This window comes from Parathielavia appendiculata (genome assembly GCF_033297405.1).
Source record: "Parathielavia appendiculata strain CBS 731.68 unplaced genomic scaffold N657scaffold_12, whole genome shotgun sequence".
In the NCBI taxonomy this organism is placed as follows: Eukaryota; Fungi; Ascomycota; class Sordariomycetes; order Sordariales; family Chaetomiaceae; genus Parathielavia; species Parathielavia appendiculata.
This window is the reverse complement of record NW_026944231.1, coordinates 813646-832260: the sequence shown is the minus strand read 5'-3', so window position 1 is coordinate 832260 and position 18615 is coordinate 813646. Positions and strand designations below refer to the sequence as shown.

The 18615-nt window shown below is 55.8% G+C and overlaps 4 protein-coding genes across 4 annotated transcripts; 1 reads left to right on the top strand and 3 right to left on the bottom strand.

The window, feature by feature from the left end:
* Positions 1 to 1684: 1684 nt before the first annotated feature.
* Positions 1685 to 3588, top strand: N657DRAFT_636004 (isocitrate lyase-like protein; the record flags this gene model as incomplete). The annotated part of the gene is made up of 5 exons (XM_062791385.1): positions 1685 to 1915; positions 1978 to 2133; positions 2183 to 2525; positions 2589 to 3147; positions 3231 to 3588. 5 exons carry the CDS (start codon positions 1685 to 1687, stop codon positions 3586 to 3588), a joined length of 1647 nt encoding a protein of 548 aa, XP_062645221.1.
* Positions 3589 to 4108: 520 nt separating this feature from the next.
* N657DRAFT_673734 (uncharacterized protein) lies at positions 4109 to 5977 on the bottom strand (the record flags this gene model as incomplete). Its single annotated transcript, XM_062795707.1, has 3 exons — positions 4109 to 4620; positions 4818 to 5850; positions 5898 to 5977. 3 exons carry the CDS (start codon positions 5975 to 5977, stop codon positions 4591 to 4593), a joined length of 1143 nt encoding a protein of 380 aa, XP_062645220.1. The 3' UTR covers positions 4109 to 4590.
* A 2806-nt stretch (positions 5978 to 8783) lies between these two features.
* On the bottom strand, positions 8784 to 14869 carry N657DRAFT_601594 (kinesin-domain-containing protein). Its single transcript, XM_062790108.1, has 2 exons — positions 14329 to 14869; positions 8784 to 14265 (listed from the first exon to the last, which is right to left on the bottom strand). The coding sequence occupies exons 1-2, from the start codon at positions 14405 to 14407 to the stop codon at positions 9029 to 9031; spliced, it is 5316 nt and encodes a 1771-aa protein (XP_062645219.1). The 5' UTR covers positions 14408 to 14869; the 3' UTR covers positions 8784 to 9028.
* A 1443-nt stretch (positions 14870 to 16312) lies between these two features.
* On the bottom strand, positions 16313 to 18217 carry N657DRAFT_577891 (PTR2-domain-containing protein; the record flags this gene model as incomplete). Its single annotated transcript, XM_062789278.1, has 2 exons — positions 16313 to 17007; positions 17062 to 18217. 2 exons carry the CDS (start codon positions 18215 to 18217, stop codon positions 16313 to 16315), a joined length of 1851 nt encoding a protein of 616 aa, XP_062645218.1.
* Positions 18218 to 18615: the final 398 nt, after the last annotated feature.

Below are 18615 nucleotides of genomic sequence, written 5' to 3'. Positions count from 1 at the left end.
CAGCTGGCCGACAAGCTTCGGCAACGACAACAGCGGCCTCGTCGTCGTCGTTCAGTACCACCTATAGAGTAGGAAATAAAATAACAGGTCGGACAAATAGCAGCCATTGTCAGTTTAAATACAGGTAGTAGGCTGCTTGTCACCAGCAGAGGGCCATTGGCCGGCGCAAGGTTACGGAAAGCCGCTCTGTTTTGTAAATCGCAGAAGATGGGGAGAAAAGGGAAGACAAAGAAGAGCTCTCGCGATACCAAGGTCAAGTGCCACTGCTAAGAATACAGAGGGTAAGGCCACTAAAGCTACTGAAAAAACAGAGGGTTCGCCGCCCAAAGCCACTAAAAACTTAATAAGTGGGTCAAATGACTTATCTATGACGACTCTGTAATCGCTGCAGATTTCGTGAAATTACTCACCAAAACCGACCAACGATAAGTTCTGCTTATTGACAGGGCATCCACACGACGTTCCACACCTCCTATACCTGGGCTTTGCTGAGGAGTGTTTCCCGGATCGAGTTCAACCCTGACGTCCCGGTGTCTGAAGAGCATGTGATGATGGCCGGCTGGGCTGACAGCCCGTACTGTCAGTGTCACGGTGACGGCAAGGCTAGGCCTGGCCGAGGTAAAAACGGTCTGCAAGAGAGGTGGCCAATTGGCGGATATGGGAAGGGTGGATTCGGGCCTCTCCAACAGACGGGCGACCCATGACGCATCTTCACATGCCAGATCAGCCGTAAGGGAAATCGGCAATGTACGACGCAAGCAGCAGGTTTCTTTTCCGGAGTTTCTGCCTTGCAAGTCTGAAGAGGCCTGGGCAACATCAATTGACAAGACTACAGCGAACTGTCAAGTGAATCAATCTTGTCCATGTGCTGTCAAGGGTTCCTGACGTTGTCCAAGGCGCAGATCTCCAAAACTCCCTTTGCTTGTGCTGCGGGGGAGGGGCAGAATGTCCCTGCCCTGACCCACTTGCATGCCCCTTGTAGGCCAATGACGAGCCGGCGAATGCCCGCTATGGGGTCGGCATGTGCTCGGCAATTCGGTACCCACCCGAGCCAACTGAGCCACCCCATGGACCGAGGGCGGCGAGCAGCGGCAGAGATGAAGCTCGGCTCAAAGGACGTCCGTTACTTGAATGACTCGATTGTACAGTGCCACTGATTGCGTTCCCTTGTCTGGGACGTGTTTTGGCAAGTCATTCTGAGAGCGTCAGATGGAACAAAATATGAGTAGCGTTGATTTATCGGCTGCATGACATCTGACATCTCGTTCATAAAGTGATGGAGTGAAGAACTCGATGCCAATGGAGCACTGTTGTCCCCGAGTCTCCAGCCGCGCATCAGAGTCATTCACACATCCCCTCTGCCCTGTGCTTCCCCATGAAACGTGGAGACAGGGGAATAGCCGTTAGACCGATCTCTCCCGAGTCCAAACCAGTTGCTGGCTTTCGTTGTCGTCCGCAGACCGGAACCTCGTTGGCCTAGCCCTGTTCCGGTGTCTGCTTCTGGGACTCGCCGTCGCGTTAGTGACAGATACTTGATTCCCGCGCTTTGCTCCCCTTTTCAACTTTTTCTTTCTTCCTCTCTTGATGCTAACACCTTGCCCATCCATCTGTTGCATCGACAGCGGGGGCCGTCAAACATTATTCCTCGTCCCTTCTCTCCTCTGATCACATACATTTGCCCACCATGGCTGCCTCAAACATGGTAAATCCCGCCGTGGACCCCAACGTCGAGGACGAGCTCTTCGCCAGGGAGGTCGAGGAGGTCAAGAGGTGGTGGAGCGAGCCGAGATGGCGGTACACAAAGCGGCCCTTCACGGCCGAGCAGATTGTCAACAAGCGCGGCAACCTCAAGATTGAGTACGCCAGCAACGCCCAAAGCAAGAAGCTCTGGAAGATTCTCGAGCACCGCTTCCAAGTATGGGATTGGAGAGACACACATCACCTACACGAGACAATGGCTAACTCGTGGTCCTGCAGACTCGCGACGCCAGCTACACATATGGCTGTATGGAACCCACCGCTCTTACACAGATGGCCAAGTATCTCGACACGGTCTACGTCTCGGGTTGGCAGTCGTCGTCGACCGCCTCCTCGACCGACGAGCCTGGCCCGGATCTTGCCGACTACCCCTACGTGAGTCTCAGGCTCTGCTTCCTGACAGTCACAACTGACAGTGGAACAGACCACGGTCCCCAACAAGGTCGGCCACCTGTTTATGGCCCAGCTCTTCCACGACCGCAAACAGCGCCAGGAGCGCATGTCGGTTCCCAAAGCCCAGCGTGCCAAGCTCGCCAATGTCGACTACCTGCGCCCCATCATCGCCGACGCCGACACGGGCCATGGCGGCCTGACGGCCGTTATGAAGCTGACCAAGCTCTTCATCGAGAAGGGTGCCGCCGGCATCCACATTGAGGACCAGGCCCCCGGCACCAAGAAATGCGGCCACATGGCCGGCAAGGTGCTCGTGCCCATCTCCGAGCACATCAACCGCCTGGTGGCCATCCGTGCGCAGGCCGACATCATGGGTAAACCTACTCTCTTCTAGACTGTCACCGGTCGATAGATGTTGATCATAAGATTATGTCTAGGCTCGGACCTGATCGCTATTGCACGCACCGACGCCGAGGCCGCGACGCTCATCACAACAACCATCGACCCGCGCGACCACGCCTTCATCATGGGCAGCACCAACCCGAATCTGCAGCCGCTGGCCGAACTGATGCTGGCGGCTGAAAAGGCCGGCACGTCAGGCGAACAGCTGCAGGCCATCGAGGACAAGTGGCTGGCAAAGGCCGGGCTGAAGCGCTTCGATGACGCCGTGCTGGACGCCATCGCCTCCGGGTCATACCCCGATCCCAAGGCGCTCGCGGACCAATACCGCGCCGCCGTGAAGGGCAAGCAGCTGTCCAACCGGGAGGCGCGGGCCGTCGCGCGGCAGATTCTCGGCCGGGACATTTTCTTCGACTGGGACGCGCCGCGCACGCGCGAGGGCTACTACCGCCTCCAGGGCGGCTGCGACTGCTCCATCAACCGCGCCATCGCCTACGCGCCCTACTGCGACGCCATCTGGATGGAGAGCAAGCTGCCCGACTACAAGCAGGCCGAGGAGTTTGCCAAGGGCGTGCACGCCGTGTGGCCCGAGCAGAAGTCGGTTTTCTCCCCTCCTCCCCGCCCTGTTCCTTCGAGTCTTAACCCCGCTAACTAACGATTCCATTTCTCGTTCTTATTAGACTCGCGTACAACCTCTCCCCTTCCTTCAACTGGAAAACCGCCATGTCCCGCTCCGACCAAGAAACCTACATCCGCCGCCTCGCCTCACTCGGTTACTGCTGGCAGTTCATCACGCTGGCCGGCCTGCACACGACGGCGCTCGCCAGCGACCGCTTCGCGCACGCCTACAGCCTGCAGGGCATGCGCGCTTACGGCGAGCTGGTGCAGGAACCCGAGATGGAGCTTGGCGTCGACGTGGTCAAGCACCAGAAGTGGAGCGGCGCGGCGTACGTGGATGAGCTGCAGAAGATGGTCACGGGCGGTGTTAGCTCGGTCGCGGCTATGGGGAAGGGGGTTACCGAGGATCAGTTTCATTAGTTAACTGTCGTGGCAAAGGGGAAGTAAAGGGGCGAGGTGACTGGAAGGGAGAGTGAGAGTGCAAGGTTGTGTTATACCTAAGGTGGGCATGATTGATGGATGTGGGCTTGGATTGTTGGTTTCTTTTGGGTTATCTGCGTATCACGAATCTAAAGCTAGGAAGCGTGGTTTTGCGCGTTCAAGGGTTTTCGGTCAGTTGGTTTGCATGTGTGGGCGTCCCTGTGAATAGCTGAATGTTTTAAAATACCACCAGCTGGCAATCGTGGGTGGCGGCTTGGGTCCTGTTCAAGGGAGCATTGAAGACTTCCACACCGGGGGGGGGAACATTTGTGTAATGCCATCTCCTGTTCCAGCAGATCCCTCGCAGCCAGGCCGTCCAAAAGGCAGGCCGTGTAAGTGGTCCCATTCAAGGTAGGCTTGGGGGCCGTGGTCCTCTCGTCTATACTTCATTACCTGGCTAGTAAACAAAACCAGTCGACGCTGGCACTTAATATTATTATATTATTCCTCCACCGCTATGCCCTAGGGCTCGCCGGACCCTCTACCATTAACTATAAAGGAAAACCATGCCTGCAAGGCTGGACTGAAATCCTCTGTCTCCCCTATAGCAGTCTGAAGTCCTGAATCCACTCACTACAGCGAAAAGAAAGGCGCAAATAGCTGACTAGGCCAGCGAACTAGCCTAGTTCCAGCCGTGCAGCTAGCCTATACTCCAGGAGCCTCCTAGAGCATAGTAGCCACCTAATCACCTTCCTTTCAAGCCTTCTCTCTTTGTTTCCCCACCCGTCGAGAGCCCTGTACAGGTCTCTCTGCGAGTGTATCTCTGTAGCTGGCCAGGTCCTCGGCTTCGGTGTGGCACTTAATACGAGTTGTTGCAGGCCGCTTCGCGGATTGGAGGTTGATCAGTGCTTTCGTTCCTTGATCGCAACGTTGAATAGTCTCAGCCTGCTCAGATTGCCAAGATTTTTAATCCAATGGAAAACCATAACAGTATGTATCATGTCAGAAGCTATCTGTCAACAGCGAGTTTAGCTGGTTGAGGCTAACAATTAGTTTGCAGGTTAAATGATTATCCTACTGTCCGTTCTGTTCTTCAGAAAACACGAAGGCATGATGTATGTATGTACGGATGTAGATACAAGGCACACAAGCTTCTATCAATATAAAACAGCCCACAAACACTCCAAGGCAGGAAACGGGAGGAACCAATCACAACAACCTAAACCCACCAGCCCACAACTGCTTTCCATCACCCCTCGGCTACGGGCTTTCGCCGAGCGTCCCAAGCGCTTTTTGTTCTTGACCGCTTTGTCAGGAGCGACCACCATTCCAGCGTCGTCGTCACCCTCCCTTTTTCGCTTCTGTCGGAGCCCCAGCACGAGCCCCATCCTGGGCGCCGGCTTCAGCTTCAGCCTCGGCACTGGCTTCGACCCTGGCACTGGCTCCAACCTTGGCAACGGCCTCTTTAAGCTTGGCATTCTTAGCTCCATGTCTGTGGCCGGAGGAATGATGGGAGCGGTATCGGGGCTCAACCTGCCGAAGGGCGGCTGTTGGACAAAGTTTTTACTGGCCGCCGCGACGGGCTTGGCGATTGCGTTCTGCGCGGCCTCCTCTTCGTCGGCATACCGCCCCGTGGCGAGCAGCCGACGGGTCGGGTCTAGCATGGATGACGGGGGACGCCTCCAACTGAGGTGCGGAAGGCCGGCGCGGCGCCGTTCAGCAACGCTATACAATATGCATCGCCCCTGCTTCTTTTCTACCTCCTGGGCACTGGGCCACTCGAAGTGGTCCGGCGCCTCGGTGTAGCGTGTCAGCTGCTTGCCGGCGCGGTGACGGACCCAGGCCATCAGCTCAGAGTAGAAGTCGGCCACCTTCTTGTCCAGCTCCACGCTCGGGTGCTTGGCCCACTTGGCCGGGTCCATGGACTTTGTCTCGTTGACCTCGTTCAAGGTGTAGAGGCCTCCTGCGAGGGTCGGGTCCTGGGTGATGTACTCGTAGAGGAAGACCAAGACACCCTTGACGTCGTCTCTCTCTGCCCACTTCCCCTCACGGTCACGCGGCCCCTGTTTCGTAAGTCTAGCCTGGTAGGCCAAGTTGAAGTCGATCAAAGCAATCGAGCCGGTATCCGGGTCGACGATTAGGTTACGGTCGGCAATATCCTGGTGGATGATGCCGTGCTTGAGGTTTAGGTCGTCCACGGTCCGCATCAACTGCTTGAGCCACTTCAGCTTGAAGCGCGGCCGCGAGCTTTGGGGCGTGTTGCTGGGTATGTATCTCATGGTGAAACCGACAACCTGAGTCTTGGTTACCTCGTCGAGGACAAGCAGATCGAGAAGCATGAGATGGGGTGCGGAGGGAACTTCGCGAGCATCTGGATCTCGGTCCACATGGCAGCGGAGAATTCAAGCTGGTGCTTGAAGACGACCAGTACTTATCCTGCCCGGTGTTCCGAGGGAGTAGCGACGGCGGGTATGGGATGAGGTCGATCCGAAGCCAACAACAGCGAGATGCTGCTGTGGATGGTGTGCGACGGGTACAGGATGAAGTTTTGCAATTCAGAGGGAGACAGTGAGGCAAGCAACGCGGCCTAGTATCGTGGAGACTGAGGAGTTAAAAGTACTCAAATCAGGTACGTTATAACTAAGGCAAAGTAACGACGGAAGGAGAGGAGACCCGAGCACAGGGCCAGCTAATAAATACGTCGGCAACACACAGCGCACCATTGACAGCGGCGTAGGTGAAAGAGCAAAGTGCTTGAGAGCCCTGCGCTTTGCTGTTCACCCAGCTGAGAGTGGACAAAGATTGCAAAGAAAAATAAGAAGGAACGTTTGCCAGCACGTTTTTTAGCCAACCTGTTTACGACGCTGCGCCTTCCCGAGACAAGTGGTCTTAATGGAACGAGCATTCCCTCCCGTTCCTGTCTCCTACATCTCCTTTGTCGCCGAATGAGCATTGGTCGTACGTTTCAGGGGATCTGCTTACTGGTCGCAGTATTCTTGTTGTTCTGTCTGACCCTCTTGTCTCTCCTCCAGTTTCCGTTTTTCTCTGATTTTTTCTGTTTTCCTTTTCCTTGTTTCTTTGCCTTCCTTTTCCCATTCCCCTCCTCTGGTGCTAGCTTTGATGTTTCCCCCTAGTTTTGTTCTCTGCTTCCCTTTTACTTTCGCCATTTACTTTGCCTTCTTACTCCCCTTGCAACTCTGCCAGTGATCTGTCCCTCTTCTGCTCCCTGCTGGCGTTTTACTAGGGTGTATCATCGCGACCTCATTAACTGGACGTGTTTGAAATCATCGCTATGTTACTCTTCACTCCAAGGCCTGTGCACGGTCTGACCAATCTGCACACCTTCTCAGCATCCGATAACGTGCTTGGGGACTGGAGGGACTAGTCGGATGATAGAGTCAAGTCGACGAAGCGAAACCTGTGATACTTTAACTACCTTACCTACCATTCCCCTGCTCATTTGTAACCACTCCGCGGATACATGTTAGATTTGGCAAGAGGAGGAAGAAGGCTGGCTAACAGTAAACGGCTAGCGAACTGCGATCTACTAATAGCGAGTCGATGCTGTAACGCTGTAACCACCAACAAACGAAATATGTAACGGGCTGGGCCCGAGATGGGCCTCGATGACCCTCGGCCAGCTCTCGTATAAGCACGGTCCACCAAACTCCCTGGATGAAGCTATTCCCATTCGACCCACAGTGTCAAACCTTCTAGCAGCGCACACCTGTGAGGATAAATTGGCTCTCGAGCTACCAGAGTCTCACATCTCTTCTTTCCTTCTCCAAGTTCAGTGTACTCGTAGAGTCGTCATCAGCTAGTTGCAATATACTACCTGAGACCGTTACAAAATACTCCTATGTTTAAGCATTATCAAAGACCTAGACAAATAGTGCATAACGTACATTATCAGTGAGTGGGCCACTTTCTACTACCCTACAGATGCCATCCTCAATTGTAAAACAACAACACTAGGAACCAACTATAGTTACATCAGAAACAGCTGAATCAGATGCTTCTACAGCCTCCTGGCAAGTGCGGGCATTATGGCCAGACTTACCGCACACACCACAGCACCGAACCCTCGCACGACCCCCCCCTGTATCACTACTTCCCAACTGCGTTTCTTGCACTCCCTCTCCACCAACATCCCCCTGACCTAGTATCCCCTGTGCTCCCTGTACAGTGAGTGATCCGCCAAACTGTACACGTGTCTTTTTGGCTCTCCGGCGCTTGCTTAGTGCCTCTTTGGCCTTGCGGAGAGAAGCGACCTCTGACTCGAGGAGAGCCACTCGATGCATTTTAGCTGTTGTACCCTTGGCAAGCTGGTCCACGGCAGTCAACATTGAAGTTAGATCGCTGTTTTGATGGTTGATAATGCGAGTCTTGATGAGCGTTGACTATGCATTAGCCTCTTGGGGGTTGTGGGGTGTCTGGAAGACCCAAGGTTGTGGTGTGCTAGGCCGTGAGGTCGTGGGTGTTCCATACGAGAGTAAACCACTCGCCAATAACCTTTGGATCCTCGCACTTAGCCCTCTGGTAGTCGTATCTACGCATATAACGCGTTCGGAGCTCTGGCTGGCGTTTGACAAATCAATGCGCCCAGAGTTGACCGACAGGGGGCGCGTCGCGTTCGCGTAGCAGGTGGTTGGCCATTTCTTCCACACCACTGAGTCTTGGTGGAAAACATCGTGTAGATAGCTCAATGATGTATTGAACAATGGCCTCCTCTTCTGATTGAGTGAGCTTCTTTACCCCAGGTGTTGTATCGTGTCGTGCAGTCTTTGCCTTGGGTTGGGGTTTTAGGGTTCTTCGGGTTGCGGTTTTGGTTTTTTGTTGCTTTTGTTGGGTTTCGTTTTTGTCGTTTTGAAGAGCCTCAAGGGCTATTATTACCCTGGCTTCTTTTAAAGTAGGAGGCATACTGGGTGATGGATGAAGTTGATGTAATGTGTAGATGTAGCGCGTCGCGTGGAAAAGTGGCCCACTCACTGATATGGCCCACTCACTGATATGGCCCACTCACTGATAATGTACGTTATAGTTAGAGAGAGCTAACCAGCGGTGTAATAGGACTAACTTGACTTCGAGGACCCAGAGACACGCTCCTTCTATTGCCATATGTCACAAGAAAAGTACCCCAGTTGATGAACCGCAAAGGGAAGAATGCTCCCTGAATTTCGTGAACTTATATCCTTCTCTATCCAACCTAATCTACCTAGGGGTTAACTGGAAAGGAACGCCTTCCTGTATAGATCGAGGAAAAAGGAAACCAAAAGACAGAAGGGAGTAATATCCCCCGGGTATCCGTAGTATTGAAAGGAGCTGCAGCAAATGTATAAGCCATGTCCTCATCATCCACCACTCTGGTCTATCCATCCAACCATCTATCACTACATCCCCCTTTACCAAACCAGCACTCTTCCGCACCATTTGCAAGGCATCACCACCCCACCCGCGGACTCCCTGTCCCGCTCCCATTCGCACTTCCGCTGCCACTGCCCATGGCGAAACTCTGATCGATCTTGACAATCCAATCCATCTTGTCCCGCTCACTGCGCGCAGCAAACAGCCAGGTATTGTCCGTCCCATAGACAGCAAACACCCCGGCCTGCAGCCGCTCGCTGAGCCTGCTGATCCCTCCGCCACCGCCGGCACCACTCCGATCATTCGGGTTTCCTCGGCTGGGCGTATCCAACCCACCACCACCGGCACCATTCCCATTCCCGCTGCCAGGCCAAAGTGAAGCGATCAACCTCCCCGTCCCCGCACCAGGCGTCGAAGCATGAGGAGCAGGCGACCTGGAAGGCGAAGGCGACACGCCCCTCCCTGGCGTCCCATAGCCACCCCGACTCTCACCATCCGCCCTATCCACACCGCGACCCTCATTCTCAATATTGTCGGTATGATGATGAAAATTCAATAGCCCCAAAATGCCCGGCTGGCTATCCACCCTCGCATTCCGCAAGCTCACAACCCCGACCTCCTCCCCGTCCGCAACCGAATGGACATGCAGGTACGGCCGGCGCAGCTCTACGAACCGCTTCACCCACCGCGTCGAATCCGCGTTGGGCACGAGCAGGTACCCACCCTTGAGCACGGCCGGGTTCTTGGGCACGCGAATGACCGTTGCGACGCACGTCGGCGTCAATTCTGAGGAGGAGGAAGAGGCGAAGGCGCCGTCTTCTGGGGGCGCCGTATTGGACGGGGAGAAGATCTTGAGGGTCGGGTCTGGGTAGCGCTGCCAAAGATCTAGGCAGCGGGTGAGGAGGGAGGTTTGTTCGGGTGTGTATTCGGCTTTGGGGGAGGGAGGAGGGGAGGTTGTTGTCCCCTGATCAAGGGCTGCCGCTGGATTGGCTCCCTCGGCTGATTCGGCTGGTGGTAGAGAGGAGGCTTCGGACGGTTCGGGGGTGTCGTCTTTGAGGAGCTCGGCGATGGAGTCGGCGTCGGATATGACCGGGCGGGGCGGTAGGAGGTCGGTGTCGTCGAGCCCGTCAGAACCGTTGGTGTCGTTCTTGAAGCCGATTTTCTTGAGGAAGGACTGGACCGCTGCAATTTCGGCGATCCTCTGCCGCTTCTTCCTCGAGCTGATAAAGTCCGCCACCAGAGACACGCCCCGCGGCGTCCACGCTGTCAGGTTTTCCTCGCCCTTGACATAGTCATACTGGCTGTTCATCCGCCACAGGTCGCCCACGCGCTTAATCGGGGCGGGCCGCATCTGCAGCGTGAAGATGCCTGTCACCGAGTGGACGATGCGCACCTGCTGCCAGAGTGCCGAGAACATGGAGGTCTGCCGGACGAAGGACCGCGAGAGGATCTGGCAGCAGAGGTTCAGCGAGAACTTCATTGGCTCGGCCAGCTTCTCGGAGCTGATCTCCCACGACACCGTCATTTGCACGCGATACTTATCCGCCGTGACCCGGTCGAGGAGCAGCGAATCGTGCAAGCTCGAGTCCCATTGCCCAGCCACCGTCACGCTTCGAGTGCCATTCGCATTCGTATGAAACACGGGTTGGGATACGAGCTTCAGTGAGATATCTGGACTGGCAGTGCCCATGTCGGGCGTCTTGCCTGCGCTGTCCAGCAGCTGGATCTTGCCCACACGCATCGCAATAACGTCGTCCCATGGTAGAGCATCGCCGGAGCTGTGCGTGAGATTGATGGCAATGCGCCTTTGGAGGCCCTGATGCAGCTGGAATGTCCCGCTATCGAGCTCACTGGTCTGGGTAACCTCCACCGGCACGTATTCCCCCTCCTCGTTCATCTCGAGGATCTGCACCCGCGCGAGCAAGTCGTGCTTCTCTTCCGTGAAGAAGTGTGCCTCACTGATCCTGGCGCCCTTGCGCTTACCCCGAGAACTGGGCACCGCATCCCTCATGTCGTCCCAGCTAAGGAGCTTATCCAGATGCATGGCCGACACCCTGGCGAAGATGGCCACCCTCAGCGTCGTCTGCGGAGGCGCAAACAGCGGAACGCTCATGCTATGAACGCTCTCGAACCGGATCGGGCCTTCGTCGAAGTCCTTGATCATCTGGGTGGTGGTGATGCCGTCTTCGGAAATGCCGGGAATGAACAGCTGCGCATGCACCTCGGTGCCTTCGCGCTCCGCAAAGCCAACCATCTCATGCATGACAATGTTGAACTTGAGCGTGTTAGACGGCGCCCGCGCGCTAGAGGGCTCAAGCGCAAGCTTGATGATGCCGATTGCGTGCGAGGTATGTGGAGAGAAGACGTCGAGCGTGAAATCCTGTACCCAACTCTCGAAGACAGCCTTCAGAGGCACGTCGACCTCCCCAACAAGCGTGTACTGCGGCATGCATGTTTCGATGAAGGGGTTGTCGATGCTCAGATGCTGGGCATACTCAGGCTGGTCGAGATACTGGTACATCTGCCGCATCTGCCGAACCCTGTCGTGGAGCTTTTCGATGCTCCAGAGATGGACAACCCCATGCTTGTAGTCAATGACACGGACGCCGATGCACGGCTTGGGCGCCTCTTCGAGCTCTATATCCTCCCCTTCACCGGTCAGCCCATTAAGAACCATGTCGTAAGATGAGCAGAGCATGTGGCCGACGTCGACCACGGTGAACTGGAAGACAACGTGTTCGTCGAGCTCGTGGCTCATGATCTGGGCCTCCTTCAGCATCGCAGCATGCTGCAAGACGGCCTCGGCCATACGCACGTAGTGCCGGCTCCGCCAGTGTTTGACCACGACCTTTGCACGCTCAACCTCATCCTCGGACAGCTTCGGCCTCGCCTTCGGCCGCTTGAGCGGATCCAGCTTCTCGATCTTGGCCTCATACTCGCGCCGCTGGACCTCAAGCTGCTTCTGCATGTCGGCCTTGAGCTGGACGAGCGTCTCTTCCATCCGGGCCTTCTCCTTCTTGATCTCCTCGACCTCCACATTCGCCGCCTCTGCGCTTTTGAGCTGGTCGCGGTACTCCTCCTTCTGCTTCTCCAGCTGGCTCTGCATCTCCTCGCGCATCTCGCGCAGCCTGTCCTCTGCCTCGCCCTGCTTAGGGGTGGACGGCATGGTCAGGGCCGTGTCGAGCGAGAAATTGTCGATGGTGCCGGTGGACATGTACTTCTCCCTAATCGGGTACGACGCCATCGACTCCATATCCTCGTCCCCTTCCCGGCCGATCACACGCTCTGCGCGGGCCCTCTGAACGTCTTCGAACAGGGCATTGAGTTCCTCATCGGTCAGTTTGGCGAAGTTCTGGTCTGTGCCGAGAATGGCGCCAGCAGCTTCCCTGCGCGCGAAGGACCAGTCGGACTCCTTTGCATTGCGCTGGAACGGGGCTGGCGAGTCTGGGCGGCTGTCGCCATAGTCCGAAATGGCCGTGCTCAAGGTCCTATCGTGGCCCGGTCTTGGACTCGGAGACGGCGAGGTCTTTTCCAGGGCTTGTAACTGGCTTGCGGTGATGGACTGGCGCAGGAGACTCTGTTGTTGCCTCTCCGCCCGTTCGGCACGTGCCTCCATCGGATGATTGAACCTGAAAATGTGGAAGTCGCCAAGGATGATGCGGTACCCCGAGTGCAGCCGCGTGGGCTCCGTCACTCGCTTTCCGTTCACCATTACTGCAGCTCCTTCCTTTGGCGTGACCGTGACCGTCTCATCTGGCGCGTTGTCAAAAGTGCAGTGTTCGTGGAGGATTCTTGACCCGTTCAGACGAATGTTTGCTTGGTGGTCCGCGCCCACAGTAGTGCTCCCGGGTTTCAAGTTGTAAACCAGGCACTCGGCGAGCAGCGGGTCGTCTGAAAGGTTGACCAAATGTGGCATTTTCTTTGGCGTGGACATGCCGATGAAGCCTTTCTCAATGCTGATACCCAACTCCTCGAGCGCAGCTTCTCGCTCTTTGTGGATTTCCTCCGTTTTGGCCAGTTTCTGCTCCCACGTCTGGTTGAGGTCTTGCAGCAGCTTCTCGCTCTGGCTCAGCTGCTCGGCAATTTCGGCCTTGGAAACCTTCTTGACGGTGCCGTCGGACTGCGTGATGCTGACGATTTGCTGCTCCAGAGGCGTGCCTTCTGCGTACACCTCCTCGGCGGGAACTGGGGCACCGCCAGCCCCGCCTCCGCTGCTGAGTTTGCTGCGGAGGAGGGCCAGTTCCTCCTTGAGCTCGCGGATCATGCGGGCGTTGGCGTCCTCATTGACGACTGCGTGGTTCTTGATGCGTTTCGCCGAATCGGCGTACCGAAGCGTGCTGAGTGTCTCATCGTAGTTGATGTCGGCCGGGCTGATGGCAGCAATCATGGCCGTCATACTGTTGCCTCCAAGAGAGTCTTTAAGTAACCAAGTGAGGACACTGTCTCGGTAAGGAACCTGGCCTGCCGCGCCTTTCTTTTTCTTGCCGGTGGATAAATCTGCCAATGCTGCAATGACACGGCCGAGGGTGGAAAGCGAGCGGTTGATTTCTGCGCCTTCCTTGAGCCGAGCGCCAGTCGCGCCTGTGGAAGTGGCCCTTTCCGAACCAGCAAGATCAACAAGGCTGATCTTGGCCGCCTTCTCCATCGACATCTTTGTTTCAGGGTCGAACCGCTTCTGAGTCAGCATGAGGGTAAACACGGCGTGACTTCGACTCGACGTCTCGTTCATGTTGGTCGCCGCCACCGTTCTCGCCTTGTTTCCCTCGTCCATCAAGTGCTCGATTTCTTGGAAACTCCCGACGACCAACTTCGCCAGATCCTCGACGTACGGCCCCGTTGAGGGGTGCTCCCGAACCTTGAGGTTGCCCTTGTTGGCCGGGTTCAGCAAGTCGCGCACTCGTTCGTTGTAGATTTCGAGATACGACACCTCGACGGTGCAGCGCAGGTTCTTGTCCCGCTGCATCTCCTCAATCCTCCTAAACATATCCTGGCAGATGTTTGGAATGATACCCGCGTCCTTCCCGTACCCCATCATCGAGTACGACTTGCCTGAACCGGTCTGGCCGTAAGCAAAAATACAGTTGTTGTATCCCTGGAAGGCATTGTCGAGCAGCGGCTTGCCGAGATCCTGGAACAGGTGCTCCTGCCCGGCGTAGTTTGGCGCATTCTTGTCGAATGACCAATACGACTTGTCAAAGGCGAAGACTTTCTGGCCGTGGTCCTTGACCGCCTTCCCTGCACTATCGGGCGGCGGAGTCAGGATCGTCTGGTTGTCTTTCATTTCCACGATACATCTTGCGCCCCGGTCGTGTTCTGCCAGGCAACGGCATCAGCTTTCTGTCACACAATCTGTTTGTGAACAAGATGGCTCCTCACCTCTCCCGTTGAAAGGACGACATCTGACCACCACCTTGATATTCCCTCCCCCGCCGGAGGGGCCCGCGACCGGAGCCATGGTCGCGGGTGTACCGCGATACACCGGAGCGCTTTTCGACAGATACGACGACGGACGACCGTGTCACAGCCCACGCAGAGCGATGTCCTGTGAGCGCAGGTCAAGCGGGTCGATGGGATCGTGGTTATTTCGTGGTCCTTGCGTTTGCCAGCATACAGTTCCCAGCCCGTGATACAGCATCCGCACGCATCCTCCCGTATCAAACTCGTGTTCTCCGACAATCCAGACGTGTCCGGTGGTCGACGGGTTTAGGTGTGTTGGTTGAGATTGCCAGCGAAGACGGCGTGGGGCAACCGCTGGGCCCAGAGAGTCGAGACGTCAGATTGTCGCGTCGCTGTCGGGGTGATGTCCTGTGGTTTTGCGGAGAAAGGCTGTAGAATGTTGCGCTGTCTCGAGTTGACGGTGTTGGTGATGTGGTTGCCAAGATGGCATCCCGGATTGATAAGCGGCAAAGCAGGAATGGGGATCCGAGAATGTGTCTCTTGTGTCAACAAATTCAAGAGGGGACGCGAGGCGCGCACTCGGCACATGCTGGAACAGTGGTAGTATGTAATGTTACGGAGAAGTGGGTCGCATGCCAATTGGTGGATACAGGCCTGCGATGTTCAAGAATCAATGGTCGAAGCTTTACGTGTTGACAACTCGAGTCAAAAGTACATGTACTGTACTTAGGTGAAGGTAAGGCAGCGTATGTCTCTGAAACGATGCGTTTTGAAAGGGCCTAGCTTCTTAATCACATTGTAGCGGGTTAAGCTTCACTGTACCTCCGTACTAACTAACACCTTTCTTTGCATACGTTACACTATGGTAACTATCTACTTTAGGCAGCGCCGCTGACTCTTATCCAGGGCTTCCTACAGGAGCTTCATCACATCAATGATCAATTCTGGCAGCTGGGCCCTCTCCACGTTGCCTCAATACGGATGTATACCGGCTAGCAATCTCAATTGCCTTAGGCTGTTCAGATAATGAGCTCTAAGAGAAGAACACCACTCAACCTCTGTTGTGAAGTACTGTTGAATTACCAGGTAAGCTCGGCCCAAACTTACGAAGCTTGTTAGTACAACCTAGCCCTAGGTATATAGGTTGTTCGCTAGCATATCTTATGATACTACAGGCCCATATTCACAAGCAATCGAAGATGAAAAGAAATAAAGAAAAGGAAGAACAAAGAAAAGGAAGAAAAGGTAAATAAGAAGAGAAGAAGCCAAGCCAAAAGAGGAAAAAAAGGAGTGTAATCGACAATGAACTCACATTCTCACCTTCCTAGTAGGGCCAGCGGGCAGCGCCCGTGGAAGCTACCGCTCACGAGATGCCTCAGGAACAGCTCAGGCGCGTCACATGGTCCGCGTCTCCATGCGGAACGTCCAAAGGTCTTGTTGTGATTGTGCGCGCACTCTCCCGTCGTTGGGCTATCCATAGCCCGCAGCTCCGGAGAGCTTTAGGGGTCGAAGCTGCAGCACGGCGCGTCCGATGCCTCGTGCCGTATCAGGGAATTTGACTAAGTTACTGGAGGAAACAATGAGTGCTGGTTTGGCTGTGCACACAAGCCCATTACCGAGCACTCAGATCTGTTTCACCGCAATCAAAAGAAATGGTATCACCGATCAAGCAAGCAGGCATACAAAATTTTCAGATAACCTTGTGTGAAGAAGGTTTGAAGGATCAAATGAGGGTATCTTTTCCCGAACTATCGTACTCCCAGGGCCAGAATGGCCGTTTTCGGATCCCCACAACGTCATCAGGGACCATGGTATCAAAACTGAGAAACGAGGCAAGTAGAAAATCCATGATATCAGTCCCCTGCTGCACTTCCTCATGAGCAATGCATGTCTTTTCCATGTCAGCGCATCACAATATTCCCTTCCCAGTCCCCATTACCGATATCGCAAAACAACCCCCTCATCACACCCTCACCTCCGACCTCTCATCATTCTCCCACTTAGCCTCAGCCTTAGTATCACCAACCTGGCCCGTAGGCAGCAAGTTGAGCTGATCCTCCTGCTTATCCAAGTGACGCATCTGCAGCCAGAACATGGTGCCGCCGACGGCCGCCAGGATGGCCGCGACAGCATAGTTCCAGATAAGCAGCGGGTCGTCAGCCAGGTAGACGAGCGCGAACCCGAGCGCCGACGAGATGGCGTTCATGAAGAGCGCGACCGACTGCACCATCGACCTCATGTTGGCGGGCGCCTTGGAGTGGGCGTACTCCAGCGAGGTGATGGACGCCATGATCTCGGAGAAGGCGATGAGGATGTACGAGCCCGACTGTGCCCACATGCTAATGTCGACGTTGGCGCACTCGCGCTCGGTGCCATCGGGGAAGACGCCGTTGGCGTAATACCCGCACTCGCTCTTCTGGTAGATGTAATACTGGATCACGGTGGCCCAGATCATGGCGGCGGCCGCGGTGAAGTAGCCGACGGCGATGCGCTTGAGCGGGGTCGGGTTGATGCGAATCTTGCGCAGGGCCGGGTAGACAACGATGTCGAGGAGGGGGATCAAGATGATGAGCGCAAAGGGGTTCAGGTTCGTGAGCACGTCGTTGGGCACGCCGCCGATCTTCATGGTCGCGGCTTGGGAGATCAGGTTGTTGTTGACTGGACAAAACGGTCAGCGTCAGAAACTCAGAGAGTTAGGCGGGCTGGACTTACTCTGGTTGTAGCAGAGCCAGAAGAGAGGGTACCACAGGAAGACCGCGCAGGCATTGAAACCACGGCGGACCTCGTCCACCCAAGCATCGTCAAAGTCCATCCACTTGGGCTTGGGCTTATCCGAGGCGACGAACCGGGACGGCTTGACGTTGTCCCAGAAGGTGCCATCGTGCAGTTGCTTGTAGGTCTTGACGGGGTTGATGGACCAGCGGCCCTTGTTAGCGAGGAAGAACAACTTCGTGGCACGGCCAAGGACAGAGCCCTGGGGAGGGACGCGCTTGTACCGGCGACGGCCCCAGAGCATGACGAGCGGGCAGAAGCAGAGCATGATGGTCGGGAGGGTGTACGACAGCCAAAAGCCGACGTAATGCTCGCAGTACACCATGCCGAGCTGGCCAGTCAGAGCGCCAATGTTGATGAAGAGGTAGAAGTAGTGGTACACGCGAGAGGCCGTCGCCGCGGGGTCGACAATAACTCGCTCGCCGCTGGGCAGCGTTCTGATCACCATCTTTTCCAAGTCGAGTTGCTCGACAATCAAGGGGTTGACGTTGGGCTTGAAACCGCCGGTACCGACTCCCACGAGGATGATACCGACACAGAAGGCGCCCAGGGAGCCGTTGGGATTCTTGATGACAGGGGGGAGACCGGAGACGACGAGGACGAGGTGACCAACAATGTCGACCATAAGGGCCCAGCCGATGGTCCGGTAGCGGCCGAGGAAGCTGTCGGCAATCCAGGCACCAAACAAAGGCATGGTGTACTGCCAGAACGAGTTGAATGTGGTCAGGGCGGTCGAGGTCCGCTGGCCGAGACCAAGGGCGCCGGCTTGGCCGTTCTCGATGTCGTAGCTGGCACCGGTGGCCGAGTATTCGGGCCGCGGCTGCTGGATGAAATTTGTGAAGACGGCGGTGGTGCCATAGTACGAGAAGCGCTCGCACAGCTCGATAAAGGCGATGGTATAGATGGCCCAGGGGATCTTGTCAGGCACACGCCGGAGAGTGTGCAGTTCCTCCTCGGTTGGTATTCCGCCATCAATGGTGATGCCCAGCTTGGGTTCGTCCTGGTTCGTCAAGACTGGGGCCATGGTGACCTCCTTTTCCTTGACCATGGCGTGGACATCGTTGTCGACGGCGATGCTGGTTGGGTCTGACGCCATGACGGGCAATGAAGCTCGCAACTTGACGCTCGAAAGATCAAACGAGGGGGAGAGGAGTAGAGGGTCGAGCTTGCCCGAGGGTCGTAGCAGCGCGACGCGGGAAATATATATGTATATATATATATCTGATGCTTTTCATGGTATATCTTAAAACAGCCAGGGTGGCACACGGTTCGCCGCTGCAATGGGGAGGCCCCCTCGAACCCCGCATGTCTCTCCTGCAACCTGCCATTGAAGTGATGCCGACATTCCCCTGAACAGGGTAGTTTTCCGAGGGTAAGATACCCTTGAGACCGAGCAATCAGAGGATGGAGGGGACCAGGCCATGCTGTCGCCTCAACGACGAACCACACGAGAAGCGGCAATGTCCAGGTCGGGAAAGTCCACAAGTCTTGGAA